We start from the raw sequence: 23,192 nt of genomic DNA on the forward strand, positions 1-23,192 counted from the left end.
AATGTGAAATGGTGTAACCACTGTGGAGAAGAAATCTGGTAGTTCCTCAATAAGCTAAACAGGGTTCTCATACAACCACGTAATTCATTCTTAGGTATATACCCAAGAGAAAGGAAAACAAGCAGAGAAGAATCTGGCGGTTCCTCAAAAAGTTAAACAGGGTTCTCATGTGACCAAGCAATTCATTCTCAGGTGTATACACAACAGAAATGAAAACAAGTTTTTACAAAAGCTGGCATGGAAACATTCATAGCTGTAGTATTTATAATAGCCAAAATATAGAAACAAACCAAATGTTCATCAACTGATGAACGGATAAACAAAATGTGGTACTATCCATATAACAGAATATTATTCATCCACAAAAATGTTTCAAGTACTGACACATACCACAATATGGGTGAACCTTGAGAACATTATGTTAAAGTAAAGAAGGCAGTCACAAAAGACCACATACTGTATGATTCCATTTATATGAAATTTCCAAAATAGACAAATCTATAGAAACAGGAAGTAGATCAGTAGTTCCCAGGAGATGGAGGAAGGGTGAGTGGCGGGTAACTGGTTTCTCTTTTGGGGTGATGAAAATGTTCCAAAATTAGACTGTTGTGACAGTTGTACAATCTTGTAAATATGCTGAACACTGAACTGTACACTTTTAGATAAATGAATTTTATGGTACTTGAATTATACCTCAATAAAGCTGTCAAACAAACAAACAAACCTAGGAATATAACCATCAAAAGATGTGCAAGGAGTCAGGAATCAGAGGAGTATATGGATTGCATGTCTGGTTGCCTCCATGACCAACTGCCTCTTTTGCCATGAGACCAGAAGAACTGGATGGTGCCTGGCTACTGTTGCTGATCATTTTGCTCAAAGATTCTATAGAAGAATCCTGATCCAAAGGGGGAAGCCTGTGGAACAGAATTTCAAATTCTTAATGGACTCCAGACTTTCTGGACCCTTTGAGGCTGGATGAACGCTTAAAACTGCTGCACTGAGATAATCTTTAAACCTTAAACCAAAACTATCCCTGGAAGTCTTCTTTGGACCAAAAAAAATAGGATATCTTAAGTAGTAAAGTATATCTGCCTTAGCATTGTGCTCTTTTAAAGACTTACATGACATTAAATTGACAACAGCAACTCAAAAGATTGGATGGGAAGCTTAGGGGGCAGTGCATTTAATATAATGGAGGTGGAATAATTTGAAAAAGGATAGCAAAAATGGTAGCAAAACTTGAAGACTGTAATCAAGGTCACTGAACTGGAGATGTAGAAACTGCTGAAATGGTGTATTTTTGGCTGTGTATTAAAAAAAACATATTGCCACCTCATCAAATAAAAGTTCCCTTTATGAAAATCTTCACTAAAAAAAAAGATAAGACCTGCACAGAGAACAATATGAAACATTACTGAGAGAAATTAGAGAAGAACTAAATAAAAAAGAGGGATAAACGTGCACAGATTGGAAGCCTTAGTATTGTGAAGATGTCAATTTTCCCCAAATCGATCTATACATTCAATGGAATCCTAAGCAAAACCCTGGCAGGTTTGTGTGGGGGTAAGAAGGGGGGGTAGAAACTGACAGGTAATTCAATAAATTATACAGAAAAATATAGAGTGAAGAATAGTCAGGACAAACTTGAGGTTTAAATAAAGTTGGAGAATTTATTATCAAGTTACAGTAATCAAAACTGTGTAAAGTGCAAGGACAGAAAGATAGGTCAGTGGAACAGATTACAGTCTAGAAACTAACTCATGCATATATGACCACTTGATATGTAATAACAGTGACACTGCAGAACAATGTAGAGACGCCAGTCTTTTCAAAAAACAGTACCTGAGTCAACTGGATAGCCACATAGAAAAAATTTTGACTCACGTCTCAAAATAGCCACAAAAATTTCAGGTGGACTGTAGATTTAAATGTGAAAGGCCAAAGAATAAAAATTCTAGAAGATAAATAAGAAAACATCTTCATGATTTCTTAAACAGGAAAAAAAAAAAAAAAAAACTAACCACCAAAAAAAATCACTAGTGAACTGAACAATATTAAAATTAAGAACCTCCCTTACCATTTCAAGAAAGAAGGCAAACCACAGACAGAACAAGATACCTATAAAACGTACTACTGACAAAGGACTCAAATCCCAAATATATAAAGAACTACAAATTTAAAAAGAGTGAGACAAAGGGGAGGAGGAGTGAGAACCCAGTTTAATAAACAGGCAAGAACTCAGACACACACTTGGTGCTCAACCTCACTAGTCATCAAGGGAAAGCAAATTAAAACCACAATAAGATACTACTACATTTATACCAGAATGGCTAATTTAAAAAGACTGGCAATGCCAAATACTGGCAATGAGAGTATAAAACAGTACAATTACTGTTAGGCAATATCTACAAAAGCTGAATACACGCATGCCAACTCATGGAGACCCCATGCATGTCGTGTAGAACTGTGCTCCATAGGATTTTCAAGGGTTGATTTTTCAAAGGAGACCTCCAGCCCTTTCTTCTGAGGTAGCTCTGGGGGACTCAAACCTCCAACCTTTTGATTAGCAGCCAAGTGTGTCAACCATCTGCACTACTCAGAGACTATCATGCACCCCTAGAACCCAACAATTTTATTCCTAGGCAGGTTGTTGTTGTTCTTACAAGCTGCTGAGTAGGTTCTGACTCATAGCGACCCTATATACCACAGAACGAAACACTGCCCTGTCCTCACCATGCTCAATGGTTGTTATGCTTGAGCCCACTGTTGCAGCCACTGTGTCAACCCATGTTGTTGAGGGTTTCCCTCTCTTCCACTGACTCTGTACTTTACCAAGCATGATGTCCTTGTCCTGACAACACGTCCAAAGTATGTAAGATGCGGTCTTCCCATACTTGCTTCTAAGGAGCATTCTGGCTGTACTTCTTCCAAGACAGATCTGTTCATTCTTTTGGCAGTCCATGGCCTATTCGATATTCTTCACTAACACTACAGTTCAAAGGCATACTTCTGTGTTTCTTATTCCTCGTCCAGCTTTCGCATGCATACGATGCGACTGAAAATACTGTGGCTTCGGTCAGGCGCACCTTAGTCTTCAAGGTGACATCTGTGCTTTTCAACACTTCAAAGAGGTTCTTTGCAGCAGATCTGCCCAATGCAACGCGTCTTTCGATTTGACAGCTGCTTGCATGGGTGCTGATTGAGGATCCAAGTAAAATGAAATCCTTGACAACTTCCATCTTTTTTCCATTTATCATGATGTTGCTTACTGGTCCAGTCGTGAGGATTTTTGTTTTATGTTGAGGTGTAATCCATATTGAAGGCTGTGGTCTTTGATCTTCATTAGTAAGTGCTTCAACTCCTCTTCACTTTCAGCATGCAAGATTCTGTCACTGGCATATTACAGGTTGTTAGTGAGTCCTCCTCCAATCCTGATGCCCTGTTCTTCTTCATTTAGTCCAGCTTCTCAGATTATTTGCTCAGCATACAGACTGAATAGGTATGGTGAAAGGATACAACCCTGACACACAGCTTTCCTGACTTTAAACCACACAGTATCCTTGTTCTGTCCGAACAATTGCCTCATGATCTATGTACAGGTTCCTCATGAGCACAATTAAGCGTTCTGGAATTCCTATTTTTCACAATGTTATTCATAATTTGTTATGATCTGCACAGTTGAATGCCTTTGTATAGTCAATAAAACACAGGTAAACATCCATCCTTCTGGTATTCTCTGTTTTCAGCCAGGATCCGACATCAGCAATGATATCCCTGGTTCCACATCCTCTTCTGTATCTGGCCTGAATTTCTGGCAGTTCCCTGTCAATACACTGCTGCAGCCACTTTTGAATGATATTCAGCAAAATTTTGCTTGCGTGTGATTTAATGATACTGTTCGATAATTTCCACACTCGGTTTGATCACTTTCTTGGGAATAGGCATAAATATGGACCTCTTCCAGTTGGTTGGCCAGATAGCTGTCTTCCAAATTTCTTGGCATAGATGAGTGAACACTTTCAGTGCTGCAACTGTTTGTTGAAACATCTCAATTGATAACTGTCAATTCCTGGAGCCTTGTTTTTCACCAATGCCTTCAGTCCAGCTTGGACTTCTTTCTTGAGCACCATCGGTTCCTGATCATACGCTACCTCTTGAAATGGTTAAACATCAACCAACTCTTTTTGGTATAATGACCCTGTATATTCCTTCCATCTTCTTTTGATGCTTCCTGCCTCATTTAATATTTTCCCCATAGAATCTTTCACTATTACAACTTGAGGCTTGAATTTTTTCTTCAGTTCTTTCAGTTTGAGAAATGCCAAGCGTGTTCTTGCCTCTCCAGCTCTTTGCACGTCATTATAATACTTTGTCTTCTCAAGCTGCCATTTGAAATCTTCTGTTCAGTTCTTTTACTTCATCATTTTTTCCTTTTGCTTTAACTGCTCGATGTTCAAGAGCAAGTTTCAGAGTCTCTTCTGACATCCATTTTGGTCTTTTCTTTCTTTCCTGTCTTTTCAATGACCTCTTGCTTTCTTCATTATGATGTCCTTCATGTCACTCCACAACTCGTCTGGTCTTCGGTCATTAGTGTTCAACACGTCAAATCTGTTCTTGAGATGATCTCTAAATTCAGGTGGGATATACTCAAAGTCATACTTCGGCTCCTGTGGACTTGTTGTAATTTTCTTCAGTTTCAACTTGAACTTGCATATGAGCAACTGATGGTCTGTTCCACAGTCAGCCCCTGGCCTTGTTCTGACTGATGATATTGAGCTTTTCCATAGTCTCTTTCGACAGATGTAGTCAATTTGGGTCCTGTGTATTCCATCTGCCGAGGTCCATGTGTATAGCTCCCGTTTATGCTGGTGAATAAATGGTATTTGCAATGAAGGAGTCGTCAGTCTTGCAAAATTCTATCATGCGATCTCCAGCATCGTTTCTATCACCAAGGCCATAGTTTCCAACTACTGATCTTTCGTTTCCAACCTTTGCATTCGAATCACCAGTAATTATCAATGCATCCTGATTGCATGTTCAATCAATTTCTGACTTCAGAAGCTGGTAAAACTCTTCAGTTTCTTCATTTTGGGCCTTAATGGTTGGTGCAAAAATTTGAATAATAGTCATATTAACTGGTCTTCCTTGTAGGCATATGAATATTATCCTTTTACTGACAGCACTGCACTTTGGGATAGATCTCGAAATGTTCTTTTTGACGATGAATGTAATGCCATTCTTCTTCAAATTGTCATTCCTGGCATAGTAGACCATATGATTGTATGATTCAAAATGGCCAATACCAGCCCATTTCAGTTCACTAATGCCTAGGATATCGATGTTTACACATTCCATTTCATTTTTGAAGATTTCCACTTTTCCTAGATTCATACTTTGTACATTCCATGTTCCGATTATTAATGGATGTTTGCAGCTGTTTCTTCTCATTTGGAGTTGTGCCACATCAACAAATAAAGGTCGTGAAAGTTTGACTTCATCCACATCATTAAGGTCGACTCTACTTTGAGGAGGCAGCTCTTCCTCAGTCATCTTTTGAATGCCTTCTGACCTGGGGGGCTCATCTGCCAGCACTATTTTCAGACAATGTTCCACTGTTATTCATAAGGTTTTCACTGGCTAATCCTTTTCAGAAGTAGACTGCCGGTTTTTTTCCCTAGTCTGAAAGCTCAGCTGATACCTGTCCACCATGGGTGACCCTGCTGGTATCCGAATACCAGTAGCATAGCTTCCAGCAACACACAAGCTGCCACAGTACGACAAACTGACAGACACATGGGGGGCTCCTAGGCATATACCCAATAAAATGTGTATATATACGTGTCAAAACACATGTACAAAAGTATTTATGATAGCATTATTTGTAACAGGCAAAAGCAGGCAACCCAAATGTCCAGCAACAGTAGGATGGATAGACAGTAGAATGGATAAACTCTACTGCATACCACTCCCCCCTTCTTCTCTAAACTCCTTTCAGCTCCTCAGGTACACCCAAGCTCTTTTGGACTTCACCTACGTTCCCTCTGCCTGGAACGTTCTTTCCTTTCTGTGCCCCATTTAATTAATATCCGCTCATGCTTTAAGTCTCAGCTTAAACATTTCTTCAGGGAAGTCTTGAATGTCCATCCTAGACCAAGTTAATTCTGTTGCTGCACTATTAGTATCCTAATGCTTTCCCCCAAGAACTATCATTAACTCAAGTGAGTCACGTGACCCCTGGAGTATTAAACAAGGTGGGTACAAGACTTCAGGGTCCTTCACCTACAGTGCCATGTGGGGCACCGTGGAGCAGTCTCTGTTCCACTCAGTTTTCCGAGCCCAGGAGGGACCAGCTCACCATGAATCTGTTCCTGTTGTTTCCTGTCTGCTTTCTGTAATATACAGTTTTCACTCTGCCAACACTGTTTAAGTGTCTCATGTGTGGGACTCAATCAAACCAGATGGATGTAGCACCCATTGTAGGATTACTCCAACTGGTTGGGGCCCTTATTGTAGTAGTCTTGTGACTGCCTGAGATCTTGGGACCACCTTTGAAGCTACCTCCATGTGCAGCATGAAGCTGGAAAAGACAAGGAAATGGATTCTCCTGCAGAGCTTCCAGAAGGAACTCAGTCCCATCAACATTTTTGACTTTAGTCTGGTGAGACCCATTTCAGACCTTCTGACCTCCAGAACTGTAAGATAATAAATTCGTGTTGTCTTAAGTCACAAATTTTGTGGTACTTTGTTACAGCAGCAACAGGAAACTAACGCACTATGGCTAAGTCATAAAAGATTACTTTCTTTTCCTCTCTTGGCATGGTGCCTACCCTAGCCTGGCAGATCGGAAACACAGGGTAAAAATGTCTTTATATTTCTTTCATCAAAGCACTTGATTATGTCTTTTATGATATCACAAGACAAAAAAATATGACCCAAATGCAAAGTGAATTTAGAAAACTTCATCAAATGCCCACTCCCCACGAGTGCTGATTAATGGAGTAATTTCAAGTACCTTAGAGTTTTGCAGCACACCACAAGGGTCTGCTCATTCACGCTCTTCAATACTTTCATCAGTAACTTACAGCAGATATTCTTAACCTAGGGTTCGTGGTCTACTTGGGGCTTCAAGAGGCATCTGAACCTCCTCTTATTAAAAATCTCGTGTATTTCTACATAAATATGCACTTTTCTGCAGAAACGTCCACAACTTTCCTCAAAGTCTTAAAGGGGATCTATAACTCCCAAAGGTTAAGAACCACTGACTTCGAAGAAGCTGTATAAAGTATGCTCATCGTATTCATAGGTGGTGACCCAAAGCTGATAGAGTAAAGACTGCGGATCACAGATCAGGATCCAAAAAACATCTTGAAAGGCTGAAAGAACAGGCTGGATCTAGCAAAGATAAAATTACACAGCTTAGGAGCAGCTTGTATGAAAAAGACTAAGAAGGTTTAATCAACAGTAAGCTCAGTATGAGTCAGTGATGAGGGCTACCAAAATAACTCATATGACTTTAGGCATGTGTCAAGAATGATGAAAAAATAGTAGTTCCATTCTCTTCTGCACTGGTGTAACCAATTCCCTTTTAGTGGCATACAGACAACACATTCTAAGCAGAGAAACTAGAGTGCTGAAGAGGTTTAAGATACCACATTACCTAAGAATGGTGGAAAGAAATAGGCACATAAAACCTACAGGTCAAAGAACCTGAGTCAGACAAAAAGATTTACTACTGCCTACAAATATCTGAACCTTTTTTCCCCCCAGCTGAAAAAAAAACTTTCTAACATTCAGAGTTTTCTGGAGATGGACATGGTAGATTTCTGTCACTGAGTATGTTTAACCTTGAGCTGTACAATTATCCAACAAGAATGCTGAAGCCTCAGATGGGCAGCTAGACTTGATGATCGCCGATGACCATTAAGTTCTATGATTGCATAATTCCTCTCCCAATCTCCATCTGCTCCTTTAATTGGCCAAGATATAGAACCAAAGAACCACAGAATTCCATCAACATAGCAAACACTGTACTGGGGGGGAAGATGGAGGTGGGTGGGATGCTAGCTAGAATCTATAAAGAATACTTAGCAAGCCTGAGGACAGGCTGAAAGAAGATCAGAATGACTTCAGCAAGGTGAGCAAGGATGAATATGAACGGCCTGAGGGAGGAAGAGGCTGGAGCTAGAACAAGCAGTGAGTAACTTGTATGCCAGAGGAAAGAGTTCAAATTTCTATCCTAAGGACAATGAGAAGTCACTAAAGGGGTTTAAGCAATGAGTGACATGACTGGTTGAAGCTTCAAGATTATTTTGGCTACTTCAGGGGAAAAAAATTGATGGAAGTTAAGAGAAGAAGCAGAGATTAAGGCAGGACAAGAGAAGGTGTGCCTGGACAAAGATGGCAGCAGTGAAAATGGCAAGCAACAGACAGATATATCCTGAAGCTAAACTGTGGAGAATGGACTGGATGTGAGAAGAATCAAGGACAACTCATAAATTTGTTTAAATAACTTGGGTAGACAATGATGCCATTTACTGAGATGGGGAAGACTGGGGACTGGTGGTAGCAGACTGGAAAGAGAAAAAGCTCCATTTTACGCTTATCAATTTGTAGATGACCCTGAGGCATTTAAGTAAAAATACCAAGTAGGCAGTTGAAGGTATGACTCTAGAACTCTAAGGCGACAACTAGGCTAAAAGTAAAGACACAGGAAAAGGTAATGGGAGGCATGTGGAAGATATGTAATTGTTGTCTCAGAGAGTAGCCTCGCTGTTTCTTTACAAGAAAATATTGTTGGATTACTGGGTGTTGTTAAGTCCCCATTTGATTTGGCTTAAAATTTATTACATCAAACCTTGGTCATTTGGGTTCTCAAGGATTTTTCTCCAGCTGCTTGGGTATGGGCATGGAGAAGATGAATGGCAGATGGTTCATCCAGCATGGAGGTATTAACGAGTGTGACAGAGGAATAGAGGGGGGAAAAGGTGATTATCATGACAAATCACAGAATCTGCACAGAATAAGGAAAGAAGAGAGAAGGGGCCTAAAAGATAGCTTACTCTAGTCAATGGGGCCAAGTGGACAGGATCACAATTCAATTAATGCTGAGGGCTTTACCACACTGGACTGGGGAGTGAAGTAGTTGCCAGGGAAAAGGCAATCGCTATAAACCAAGCAATGTAGTATCTAGTATAATAAAAAAAAAAACTATTATTAGGGTCCAGGTTGTTAGACCTGTTTATCAAATAAAATCATTTTATTCAATGGTACTGTTTCCTGGCTTTGTAGTCTAAGTCAGTGCTTATTAAATAAAAGACTTCCTGGGATATTGCTTAGTGTCTGCAGGGTCCTAAATTATACTGTATGTTACTGGTGTTGGAGGAGATATTGGGAAAACAGGGCCTTTTCCAACAGAAAATAGTAAGAGAACAGAATTCGTCTGCAGTGAGCAGTGAGGAAAGAGTATGAATCTTACTGCACATCTTATTGAAAAAAAGCAAATTCATCCGATGGCTTACAATGAAATGCACCTAAGCCATTCACCCTGCCCAAGTCCCTAGAGGCAACCCACTTTTAACTGTCTGCATTTAGTTCTTTTGATGGTCACCTTATACAACACTAAATAGACTTATAGTGTTTTGGCTTGTCAACTTTAGACAACATCTGTGGATCTATGATGTCACAAATTAGGATTTTATTCACAGCATGCTTTTTTGTCTCCCTTCTCTTCTTATTTTATTATTTCATTATTTTCCGCTATGGTTAAACCTTTACAGTTTCTGCAACTACAGGCTATCTCTTGAATCCTCACTCTGTGAGATGGAGATACTAGCTCCCTTACCCATCTAAACATCTCTTTTCTCTCTTCCATTTCTCCACTTTTGTTATCTATATTTGCATATTCTTAGGACTGATAGCATTTATTTCTGCTCTGTGACTATAACGAACTCTTCCATGCTTTAAGAACAAATTGATTATAAGCAATGAAAACCAATAAAAACATAAATATCATCACCATAGAAATACTACTCACAGAAAAGTCAAGTCAGTCCTGTGTTATTGTTGATGTTGTTGCCATTGCGTTGATTCTAACTCAGGCAATCCCATGTGTGCAGAGCAAAACTGTTCCAAAGGGTTTTCAAGGCTGTGACCTTTTAGAAGCAGATCACCATGCCTGCCTCCCAAGGTGCCTCTGGGCAGGTTTGAACCACCAACCTTTTAGTAAGTAGTCAAGCACTCAACTGTCTGTGCCACCCAGGAAACCCTGATGCTGTGCAAGGATTCCAATTCCTTCTCTAGGATTCATCACCTGCTCAAAATCATGCCACATTTTAGGTTGCTTCATATTTGGACCAAGCATTTTTGTCTAGTTTTGTGTCCTGGAGTTCTTCTTACTGGGGGGAAAAATGACCTTTTCAAAACACTCCTAGTACCTACCAGTTTTTTTACTCATTCTAACTACTGCTTGGAATTCATTCCATTCTTCTTCTTGATCTTCCTTTCAGAGAGTATGACTTTTTTCCCCTTTTCCCCATAAGGAAGTTTTTTTTGCCCCTTTTGTATTGAAAATTAATAATTAAAAAAAAGAAATTGTCACCGACGATGCAGTCAACATAACACAACCACTTTTGTTTTTGCATATTACTCTGAATCCTTGTCCACTGTAAACAAACAATGCAACTGCAGTCACAGTTCAATCACTTTAAAGTTGTTGCACATACGAAGCTTTCACAATGATCCTTTTAGTGACTGTGTAACAGTCCAGTGAGTGGATATATAATTTATTAAATCCACTTGGGAAGCACTACAAAGGAGTGGTTAAAGTGTGGACACTACAGTCAGACAGACCTTGTCAAGTCCCAGCTCCACCAAAGCCCCAGGACCACACAGCTAATGAGTTACCTCACTACCATTAATTCACATAACACTCATTACCCAGTGCTACCTTACTATGTTCCAAGTACCACAATAAGTACTGAGTATACAAGAGTGAACACAAGAGCACATATTGTGTTTCTAATGGGATTTAAAAATTCATGGAGTGAAAAAAAAAGAAAAGGATTCACACTATATTTATACAAGAGTGAACACAAGAGCACATATTGTGTTTCTAATGGGATTTAAAAATTCATGGAGTGAAAAAAAAAGAAAAGGATTCATACTACAACAGGAATGGACCTTGAAAACATTATGCTAAGTGAAACAAGCCAGACACAAAAGGTCACATATTGTATGATTCTATTTAAATGAAATATCTAGAACAGGCAAATCTAGAGACAAAGAGTAGACTGGTGGTTGCTATGAGAGGGGAGGGTAGAGAGAGGGAAAGAGGGATACAGGGGTGATAGTTCAAGTGTATGGAGGTGATGAAAATGTTCTAAAACTGCAGTGATGGTTGCACATATCTGTGAATATACTGAAAACCACTGAACTGTACACCGTAAGTGGGTTAATTACATGCTATATGCATTATATCTCAATAAAGCTGTTATTTAAAAATGAGAGTGAACACAAGGTACAGGATCCCTGCCCTGTGAAATAAAATGCATATATAATTTCCAACCATGTTAAGTACTACAAAGAAAAAAAGTACTAAATGAGAGATCAGGGTGCCTCGAATTCCCACCCATAAAATGAGGCTAACAGTACTACCTAGAGCTATTATAAAGATTAAATGATAATCCATGTAAAATACTTAGCATCATTTTTGGTGCATAGCGAGCACTGAATACATTCAATAAACCAAACAAAAACCCAAACCCAGTGCCATCGAGTCATAGCGACCCTATACAGCAGAGTAGAACTGCCCCATAGCTTCCAAGGAGCGCCTGGCAGATTCAAACCGTCGACCCTTTGGTTAGCAGCCGTAGCACATAACCACTACACCACCAGGGTTTCCGCACACTCAATACTCCCAGGATAAAACGAGACCATCAAAGCAAGGAATAATTATCCTTTCATTATACCCAGTACTTCTTCCTCTCCTTTTTTTTTTTTTTTGTCACTATAAATTCTATACTTTTTTCAAGTTTGAGTTCACAGTGAGAAGTCTGACGTGGGTCTTATTCATATCCACTTCCCTCCTCATCATATTCATGTTTTCTTTTACCTCCTTAAATATATAAAGTGTATTTATAATAGCTGTTTTAACATTCTTATCTGCTAATTCTATCATCTGTGTTATTTCTGGGTCTGCTTGTACCAACTGTTTCTTCTCTGGTTATGGGTTATATTTCCCTGCTTCTTTGCAAGCATCTTAATTTTGAATTGGATGATGATTTTGGATTTTATGTTTTTTGGAGCTGGATTCTTTCAAACATTGTTGGGCTTTGTTCTAGGACCAGTTAAGTTACTTGGAATCAGTTTGATCCTTTTAAGGTTTGCTTTTAACCTTTGTTAGGTGGGTCAGAAGAGGTTTTCTCTAGGATTGGCCCCACTTCATGCCCTGTGCATTGGTGGTCTTTCCACTGTGGCATGAACCCTGACAGTATGAACTATTCCCACTCCTGCATGAACTCTAAGAATTGTTCTGCCACCAATTTCTGGCAGCTCTTCTCCCCAGCCTCCAGCAGTTTCCTTATAAGATATGCAGATCAGCACTCAAGTAGACTTGAGAACCTCTCTATAGCTATCCAGAGTTTGAACTCTGTGCAGCTCCTTCCATCGTGGTATTTTGCCTTGCAAGTTCAAACTGCCTTGGCCCTTGAGCTCTGAACTCCGTCTCCTCAGCTCAGTGAGACCACCAACTCTTTTTGGCTCCTCCCTTCCGGCTCTGCTGCCTAGAAACCCTCTCCAGGTAGTAAGACCAGGCAATCATAGGGCTCCTTGTTTACTTTCCTTTTCTCAGGGATCACAACAAGATGCTGTCTGATGACCTATTTCTGAAAACTTCTGTTTCATAACCTTGTCAGGTTTTCTAGTCATTTAAGGTGGGAGGATATATTTGGTCCCTGTTACTTCATCATGGCTGGAAGCAGAAGTTTTCAAATTTAAGTATAAATTTCAGATTTTCAACAAAATCTTTCTGGATTACAAGTCTAAATAATTTTTCATTGCTCTGGTCGCCACACCATTTGCAATCAAGCACAGTAACAGAGGCCCTCCAGTATACTCTGTCCAGCAACACCTCTCTCCCATCATACAAGGCCTGCCATCAGTCTCACTACCAGTCTAAGCACCACAGGATTAAATGCAATCACATATTCGAGTGGCTTGCTACTGTTAGGTACAATGCTAGGTGCTTAGCTAAAACAAAGAAGATACTGTCCCCAACTTCAAGAGCTTACACTCTGGGACGACTTAGGAATCAAATCCCCATCTATAACATAACTTGTATGGAGAAAAACTAATGGTATAAATGAGCCTTTAATAAGTATCAACAAACTTTTTCTTAAAGAGCCAGAGAGTAAATATTTTAGGCTTACAGGATAGGTAGGCTCTGCTATAACCATTCTAACTCTGCTGGTCTTGCGTGAAAACAGCAAAAGACAACATGTAAACATATGGGCGTGGCTGTCTTCCAATTAAGCTTTGTTTACAATAACAGGTTGCCAGCCCCCAGGCAAGCTATAGTTTGCAGACCCCTGCTTTAGAACAACATCAACCTCTAAACTGAGGACAGCCTACAGTCTTTTATAATGGCATGCTCTGGTTGTTTCATCCAGATACGGCTGACCTCCTCAACAAGACTACCACATTCTCTCATGCAGGAATCATACCATGTCTTTTGCTCACAAGACTAGCACAACACTAAGCACAGAGTAGGTGCTTATTAAGTACTTTCTGATTTATTTCATTTGACTCGACATTTGAAGGGTTCCCTTTGTTTTATCCAAAATTGCCTCTAACAATAAAGAAAACTACACTATTAAAATTGATAGAAAGTAATAACCGTCCAGAGTATGAAATACTTTAAGAATGACAAAACCAATAAATGTTGATGGTCTGGAAAGAAAACTTAATACTTTCATTTTGTAAATGAGTCATAACAGCAATACTTAAAAGAACTAGTCCTGGAGGACAATCCATTTACCCCACTGATGCAAACCTTGCCCAAAACACTACTGGCCTTCCTCTTTGAGAATAATCTAAACAAAAAGCTTGCAAGCACATAAGAAAAAAGTTTCCTCCCTTTATAGTTTCTTTCTCTCTCTTGATTTAAAAAAAAAAAAAAAAAAACTCTCATTACCTTGCTTAGGCAGCCACCTTATTCACCACAACTGCTTCTAAATAACTTTAAACTGTCGAAATTCACATCTACCTAGAAAAGACAAAGATTTGATATACTGCAGATATTTTTAAATTACTGAGTCAAAAAGAGCTCACAAAACAAATTCTAAAAATGTTTAATGTTTTCATTACTGCATACTGGGTGGGGGCGTGAGGGGGCTGAAACTAAGAAAAAAATTAATAGGAATATGTAATCCAGATTTGGTTTTTAAAAAAATTACTTGCATAGCATCTCCCAATGTGACTGATTTGAAAAAAATTCCACCCTCCTTAATAGCAGGTTTGTTTAAGAAGATTTGTCTTATTACTTTACAATAACACTTTGTTCAAGGTAGGAGCGATTTGAGAAGCCATTTAGTCGTTATGAGTCTGAATTGACCCAACAGCAATGGGTTTGGTTTCTTTCAAATGAAGAAACTCCTTTTATAGCACTCTTGGCAAAACGATGGTCTGTAGTTTGTTCATCATTTAAAACTCATACTCAGAACTAAACATAAACTGAATGTGGTTTTGGCCTATATGAAGTGGGACCACTGTGCCCTAGATCCAGACACCCAATGCAGCACAAGGTTAGACAGGGCAAAATCAGTGATGGCTCACAGGCTTTGTCGTGTGACATGCATCTAAGCCTTACCTCCCTTCACCTATACCTACGCAGGTGATTTTTTTTAAACTCAAATCTGGATTATATATTCTTTCCTAATCATTTTTCTCTTAGTTTCAGTCCATCATTCTATACACTGAAATCTTAAGACTCCTGACCTTGTCTTTCCAATGTATCAGTTAAATACCCATGTCTTTCTCACAATCACTTGGCACAGCAAAGACCTTCAGAATATGAAGAATAGCAGAAGGAAAAATTGGAGGCAGCAAGTATAGAGAACACTTTTGAGAAGCTCTGCCATAAACAGAAACTGAGAAATGAAGTGGTGGCAGGTTGGAAATCTGAGGGCAGGAGTGTTGTGTAGGTTTTTTTGTTGTTGTTGTTAATGGTAGAAATATTTATATGCTAATAAAATTATCCCAAAATGAAGGGAAAATACAGCTTCTGAAAATACTTCCTAAACTGTAAAGTTCAAAATAAATATAACTTACTATATACAGCTCCTTTTTCTTCTTCCCTGGTTATTTCCATTTACGTCAAAATTTGGTTTTTAGCACCTTCTCCTTGTGAATCCTTTCCCCTCCCTGCTCCCTAGATTGTACCTACTTTCTCTCTGAAATATTTTAAAATCTCTAACTATGCTCAGTAGTCTCCTGCCTTTGCCATTATGAATTCTAACATTACCTGACACTTTTTCACCCAAGGTCCTGTTTTATCAAAATATTAAAAACCAATTTCAGGTTTAACCATTTGGCAATCCTGAAAAATTCTACGCAAAGCAAAAAGGGGCTGATTGGACCAAACTCTTCCCACCAGCACATCTGCACACATAATTACATCACCAACACGGCCTTCTCCTCTCCCAATCCCCACTCTAGGCTCAAACAAAAAGTCTGTGTGAGCACACATGTCTGCGCCACAGGAGACACTAGCTAGTCTGCTAGGCAAAGTTGTTAAACATTGTGTTTCTAGTTCTAAGCATTCTTCTGATTAAGTTTCAGTCAATCAGTGACAAAAAAGCAACTGTGAGCTGAGCTTAAATACAAGATATGCTCCTTTAAAACCTCATTTCTAAAAATTATCAGATAAAACATGAAACAAATGAATCTCCATTCACCAGTACATTACATTTAATACAAAGTATATATTTTCAGAGTATAACACTTGTTTATGAAGTATATTTATACTTTATAAAGTATACTATATAAAACATAACACTGTCCAAAATATTCTTTTTAAATACCAAAGCACCTAAGGAAAAAATTGTCGTATTTGTTTTCAAAAGTATAGGACAATTGAACCTTACCAAGTAAATTCATATATGCCTAATCAATAGAGGCAATGCAACATAAGAAACGTTTTCACCTTCACAAACCAAGTCATAGATCTAAAATGAGCCATCATGTTAAGTTCATTTTTACTCAACACTTACCCTTAAAACGAGTTTTCATTAATTTCACATCTACCGACCGTAGTTTTTTTCTGAGTCAGGAATTCTGTCTCATAACTTTTTTTTGTAATTTGAACATAGCTTAGTGTCAACAACACACAGTAAGTCCTCAAAAACATGTTAAGAATTCTCTTCAACTCAAAATTATGAAAGCATATAGGTCATAATTGGAATGCATTATTTTTTCTTAAAATATAAAATTTTTAAACTGAGTTAAGAACATTGTAACGTAGAACACTCAAATATTATTCCAATTTTAAATGATTTCCTTAAACATGAACAATTTAAAGAAATTTCTATACCATTCTTGTTTTAAAAATACGTTACTAAATTCCTGCTGCAAAATCAGAAAAAATGTCTTGAATTCCACATGAACAATTTACACAGAAATGACTTACAATTTACAGTTAAGCCTTATAAAGACCCCCACTAGAAGGTGAGCTCCAGAAAGGTAGAAATTTTCACCCATTTTGTTCACTACTGTTGCCCTATCTTCACCTCCAGTGCCTTGAATGGTGCTTGGCAGACATTAGGATTTCAATTAGCAATGCTGAAAAGAATGAACAGATGTGTGAGGACCCCTTAGTAAAAGCCAGACTCAAATCACCTGCAGACTCCCGCCACTAGCACCATGAGAAAACCTACAGCTATCTCATGTTGTACAGGTAAAAATGTTCTCCCTGAGAACGGGAGTCCCTGGGTGGTACAAACAGTTAACGCACTCCCTGCTGCTAACCCAAAGGTTGGCAGTTTCAGTCTACCCAGAGACACCTCAGAAGAAAGGTTTGGTGGTTTACTTCCAAAAAATCAGCCACTGAAAAACCCATGGAGCACAGCTCTACTCTGACACACAAGGGGTCGACATGAATCAGAATCAACTCAATGGCAACTGGTTTTAAAGAACCCAGGAAAAGAAACAGAGAGAAGCTCAAGAAAACTGACCTCAGACTCAGCCTTCACAAACACTGTCCCAGTGTGTTCATTTTGTTGCAGCCACCAATTCAGAGATTCCTTCAGGCTAGCAAAGTCTCTTCATTTAAGAATGCAGGGAACTACTTAAACCTCTCAACAACCTTAGAAGGAAAATACACCATCATTCCATTTTATAAATGAGGAAACTAAAGTCAAGCAGTGAAGTTACTTTCCCAGTGTCACAGAGTATACAGACAGCACAGGTGGACTCAGAACCTTTAATCCTACTATGTTACTTCCCCATTTGAGAGGGACTAACCTTCAACCACACATCCTAATAACCTTCTCAAAAGATGGTGCTTTTAACTCTTCAGACAGGGACTGGACTGGACTATCAACCACACATCCTAATAACCTTCTCAAAAGATGGTGCTTTTAACTCTTCAGACAGGGACTGGACTGGACTATAGGATAGAAAACAATACTGGTAAGGGGTGAGCTTCTTGGATCAAGCAGACATATGAAACTATGCGGGCAGCTCCTGTCTGGAGGGGAGATGAGAGGGCAGAGGTGGTCAGAAGCTGGCCGAATGGACATGCAAATAGAGAGTGGAAAGAAGGAGTGTGCTGTGTCATTAAAGGGAGAGTGACTAGGAGTATGTAGCAAGGTGTATATAAATTTTTGTATGAGAGACTGACTTGATTTGTAAACTTTCACTTAAAGCATAATAAAAACTAAAAAAAAAAAAAAAAAGATGGGGCTTTTGCTTGGGGTGACAGACAAGCAAACAAGTCGTTTTAACACAGAGAAAGAACACTTTGGAGCTCTAGAATCTAAAGTGAGGGTCATGGACTTGGGGTGCCTGAGGGAACCAAGCTCCAAAGACAAACCACAGATTTCAAAACACTGCTCCAGAACAGCTTGCCTCTCTTCCTCTTCCTACCCTTCCACGTGACCCTCACGTTTCTCCACACCAGAAAATAGGCTGTCATTGTTAGTGCCATAGTTTGGCAACATTATGCGTCCCAACCACCGTGACTGGCACAGGGCAGGCAGGAAAACATTTACTGAAGGAACGAAAGACACAGTTGTTTCTGGGGGCAAGCTGTGACCCTAACTGCTGCTTTTAACAAAGTGGAGATGAGAAATACACCTTAAGCACCTGATTAGCGATGTAAAAACGAACTTTAAAAGGTTGGTCTAAGTTGGGGATGGGCTACAGTGTAAGAAGCTTCGTGTGCTTCATTTTTGTCAGCCAGATCGCCTCCAAGAAGAGAACAGTTTACTATTCTAACATACAAACACAGATCTTAGAGCATGTTTTCATATTTTAGAGTATAAAAACAAACACCATTACCTCATTTAGGTTGTGTAGTTTAGGTCATCTTAAAAACAACTAAAAAAAAAATCTCTCAGCCTTCTCAGGGTGAGAGTGGGTGTAGAGAATAGAGCAGACGCTCTCCAAAATGTTCACAATGTGCCACAAAGCAAAAAAACATACTTTGCAATGTGGAAAGTTTTCTTAACAACATGACCGATAATCTACCCAAATATATGCGTTTTATGCTAAACAAGTGAACAGAGGCCATGTTTACAGGAAGACATTAGAGTAAGCCAAATGACTTCAAAGACAATTCTTGAAAAATGTACCTATTTCTCTCTTGGTGGGCACCCATGACCTACAGACTTGGCTACTAGCTCCAACTGGTATCAGATTGTTCACAATGTGAGATTTTCAGGAGTCACATTACAGTGAAACTACTGGGGTAGAACAAGAGCCAAAAGCAACAGGGAAGATGCCCATTTTCCTCTTCCACCCCTCCTCCCGTTTGCCACTTAAGAAAAACAGCACGTTTTCACGTTCGAAAAGGCCTCATCCTCGCAGATCCAATGCAGTGTTAAATCCGTGATTCCGGAAACAAACCTGCTGATTCCAAAACACAGGTTAAGATCTCATCCACCACGAATTAGTTTTGCGCTTTCCCACCACCTCCTTTGTCTGAGCTGTCTCTGAAACTCGCAGTTCAATGCCCTCCTGTAAACAAGCTACCCAAAAGAAAAAAAAAAAAAAAAAAAAAACAATGTTCTAAGTCTTTAAAACAAAAAGGAACAAAACCTAGTAACGCTTCTGAAGCCTTACTCCCAACCGTGAGCAGGCCGGGATCTACCCCCGAGGAAACCTCGACCCGGGGACCGCCAGCCGGGTGGCGCGGAGCTGGAGAGCCTGGGCTAGGGCGGCGAAAGCCCCGCCCGGCGCTGCCGCCCCCGCGAGCCCGGCGCCCGTGTACGCGGGGACCCCGGCCCGCCGCCGCTCCCGGCGGACACTCACCTCCGTGGATGGGCAGCGGCGCCAGCACCTGGCCGCGCACCTCGGCCTTAGGTGAGTCCAGCCCGTAGCGCCCGCGGTCTATGCGGAACGTGAGGGGGGCGCCGCGGCCGGGCTCCTGCACCGTCACGTTGATGAGCGCCGTGTAGTACTCCTGGCTTGCGTTGTCGGCCCGAGCCGGCCACACGCTGCATGTCAGTAGCGCGAGCGCGGCGAGCCGGGCCGGGCCCGCCCGCGCCGCGCCGCCCATGGTCCCTCCGGCCGCCGCCGACCGCTGACCGGGCTCCCGGGCCGGGACCGAGAGGCGGGGCGGGCGCGGCCGGGGCTGAGGCGGGAGCGCGCGCGCGCAGCCTGCGCGGGGCCGAGAGCGAGGCCCCCCTTCGCCGCCGCCGCCGCAGCTGCCCAGCGGCTCGCCGCCCCCCGGGCTGGCCGCGCCGCCCTCACGTCCGCGGCCCGCCCGCGGGGGCCCGCCCATGGGCCCCTCGGCGAGGACGGCAGCTCAGGCCGCTCCCGGTCGTCTCCTCGGGGCTCCCTGAGGGCTGTGGGGACTGACCCTCTTCATCCCCCGGGGTCAGCCCTGCCGAGTGTGGGTGGGGGGCGACTCTAGAAAACGTGTCCGAAAGACTGTGGAGCCAAGTGGCCGGCTAGCCCGGAGGCCGCCCCCGGCGCGCGCTCCCCGCCGCCGCCCCGCCCCGCCCCGCCAGCCGAGCGGCAACGCGCAGGCCTGAGGCGCAGCCCGGTCCTCACGCACATGCGTGCGAGGCCCTGCCCTCTCCCGCCCGCCTGTACGAGGGCCGGCCAACAGCTCTCCCGGCACGGACCCTGTTTAACCATCAGACTTGATGGGCACGGCACCTGGAGCCTAGGAGCTTTCCAGGGATCCACCAAAACGTTTGATAGCAGAATACAAAAGAAAAAAAAAAAACCTAAAACTTTAAAATTAATCATTATGCTATTGTTACTATCTAGGAAATTTCTAATAAACTTTGGTCTGTATGCATTTGTCTAGGTATTTCATAACAATGGGAGCATATAATATTGGTCGTTTTGTGTCTGATTTATTTCACTCAGCATAATGTTTTCAAGACTCATCCATATCATAGTATGTATCAGGATGTCACTCTTTATGGCTGAGTAATGTTCCACTGTGCAGACAGCCCACGTTTTGTTCACCCATGCATTTGTTGGTGGACACTTGGGTTGTTTCCATCTTTTGACTACTGTGAATAATGCTACAATGAATATTGGTTTGTAGGTTTGAATCTTTGGGGTATATACATTGTGCATTGATGTACAAGTATTGTTAAATATATTTTTCCCACGGTAAAAAAAAGAGAAAACCACCAAAAAATGTCCATGACATCTAACATTTCAGCTGGCGAATGCAAGTCATATAATCAACATGGTGGGCAGGTCTCTGTAAATAAAAGTACCAAGGAACTGCAGGGCCCCCTGAGTGGCTGAGAAGGACCTCTACAGGCTAGATGAAAGTCCCTAGAACCCTGGAGAAGGAGAAAATTGTAGTGAGGACCCACCACCCTCCACCACACACAGAGGCCATGTCAATTAAAACTGTCCACCATCCTAAAACATAAACCACGGGAAAGGATGGGTGTAGCTTCAGGTGTGGCTGTATCCAGGAGCTTATAGGCTATTTGGCCATGTACTCATCATTGTGGGCAGGTGGGAGGTAAGGATGGCATCTTCTGATCAGCCAGGCTTGGGTCTTCTGCCTCCTCTGGTAGGAAGGGGGTAAAGTTAACCTTCAGCAACCAAATGTACTGAGAATCCAGAAGAAAGGTGGCTTTCCAAAGGAAAACTGAGTATAGATGCAGTACAGGCTAAAACATCAGATGTCTACTGGCGACTCTTTGGTGGCTTCCTTCACAGTTTCTCCCTCCAGTTCCCTCCCTCTCACCCCTACTACCACCTTCTGGCACTGGTCTTTTATTCATTTGCTTGCCTCCAGGAAGTTCAGCCCTTAGACCAAAGCAACTGAGCCCCAACCTGCATCCAGCACTGAAAGAGGGCTCTGCTCTAGTCCTGGATCCAAGGTGTCCATGCTCCAAGCACCCCCAACCCATTGCCGTCAAGTCAATTCTGACTCATAGCAACCCTGTAGGACAGAGTAGAACTGCCTCATAGGGTTTCCAAGGAGCAGCTGGTGGATTCAAACTGCTGACCTTTTGGTGAGCAGCTGAGCTCTTAACCACTGTGCCATCAGGGTACCCCACTCCCTACAGCTCCCTGCCCAAACAGCCTGGGCCACTTCTAGGGCCTGCGTGGGTCTCTTCCCTCGGTGGGATCTCCAGGATCTGCTCCTCTCCCTTGGCTTGCCCCAGCCCAGCCTCTGCCCTGAAGCTCTCACGATCTCTGCTCTCTTGCTCTCATAAAGCCATTACTGTTGGGTTGATTCTGACTCATGGCGACCCCGTGTGTTACACAGTAGAACTGATGTCCATGGAGTTTTCTTGACTGTAATCTTTAAGGAAGCAGATCACCGGGGCTTTCTATTACTGTGCTACCCTGTTGCTTGGTACCACCAACCTTTCAGTTAGAAGCCAAGAGCAAACCATTTGCGCCACCTAGGGACTTTGGCTGTCACAAGGGTCTTTCAAAGTATGGAATGTTCATGCCCTGACATGAGAAGCAATTATAGCGGCCACAGATCCCATTGTCGTTGAGTCGATTTCAACTCATAGTGACCCTATAGGACAGTAGAACTGCCCCCAAGGCAGTAGAGCTTATAAGGAGCAGCTGGTGGATTTGAACTGCCAACCTTTTGGTTAGCACCCGTAGCTTTAAACAACTCCACAGACACCACCCTGTTAAATCAGGTGGGAGAAGGCAGCTCCTTTTAAAGCTATTTTTGGCCCTAAATCTGTCAAGGAGATAGTCACCATGCTAGAGCACCTTGACCCCCTTTTTAGTGTGTGCCAATCTCCGTTTTAAACAAAGTGTCACTGGGTCTCAGTACATAGCCTCAGCAGATGCCAGCAGTGAGATTGATCTTAATACTGCTACTACATTTAAGAGTTTAATTGTCTTTAAGGAGCACTAGTGATGCAATGATTAAGTGCTTGGCTGCCAACCGAAAGGTCGGTGTTTTGAACCCAACCAGCAGCTCTGTGGGAGAAAGACCTGGCCATCTGCTTCCATAAAGATTACAGCCTAGGAAACCCTGTGGGGCAGCTCTACTTTGGCACATGGGGTCACTATGTGTTGAAAATCAACTCAACGGCACCTAACAACAATTGTCTTTATTTTCATGGAGGCAGTTCCTTTAGGCCAAGAGATTTTCCACTTCAAGTAGTGATACAAAGCTACTTTTAAAAATATTTATTTAAGTTAAAAAAAAAAAAAAGTGACTTGATTAAAATGAAGGAAACAAAACCATAGGTGGACTTGGCTATGCCAAATACCTTGAAGGACATGTGCAGGGGTCCTAGTCAGGCCATGCTGGCCTGAGTGAGCTGCTGGCCTGGAATGGGCCTTCAGAGCCTGGCGTCTCCCAGAACAGCCTGGCTGTGCCTGCCTCCTCCATGGGGCCATTTCTCTGACTCAGCCACACATCACTCACCCCTGGCTCTACAAGCCTACTCACCTGCTTCTGCTCTTATCTCTCAGCCCCAGTTCAAATTCTTATCTTCCCAGAGCTCCAGCAGGGC

General features: G+C 41.7%; 1 protein-coding gene across 2 annotated transcripts in view; it reads right to left on the reverse strand.

The window, feature by feature from the left end:
* Positions 1-19,789, reverse strand: part of RNF130 (ring finger protein 130) — a 188,710-nt gene extending 168,921 nt beyond the window's left edge. For both annotated transcript variants that reach the window (XM_064279284.1, XM_010593269.3), the window contains exon 1: positions 19,528-19,789. In XM_064279284.1, coding sequence (XP_064135354.1) covers positions 19,528-19,774 — 247 coding nt within the window. In that variant the 5' untranslated portion in view covers positions 19,775-19,789. The remainder of the gene's footprint in view (positions 1-19,527) is intronic.
* Between the last annotated feature and the right edge of the window lie 3,403 nt (positions 19,790-23,192).

The sequence above is a fragment of the Loxodonta africana genome, chromosome 2 (assembly GCF_030014295.1).
Source record: "Loxodonta africana isolate mLoxAfr1 chromosome 2, mLoxAfr1.hap2, whole genome shotgun sequence".
In the NCBI taxonomy this organism is placed as follows: domain Eukaryota; kingdom Metazoa; phylum Chordata; class Mammalia; order Proboscidea; family Elephantidae; genus Loxodonta; species Loxodonta africana.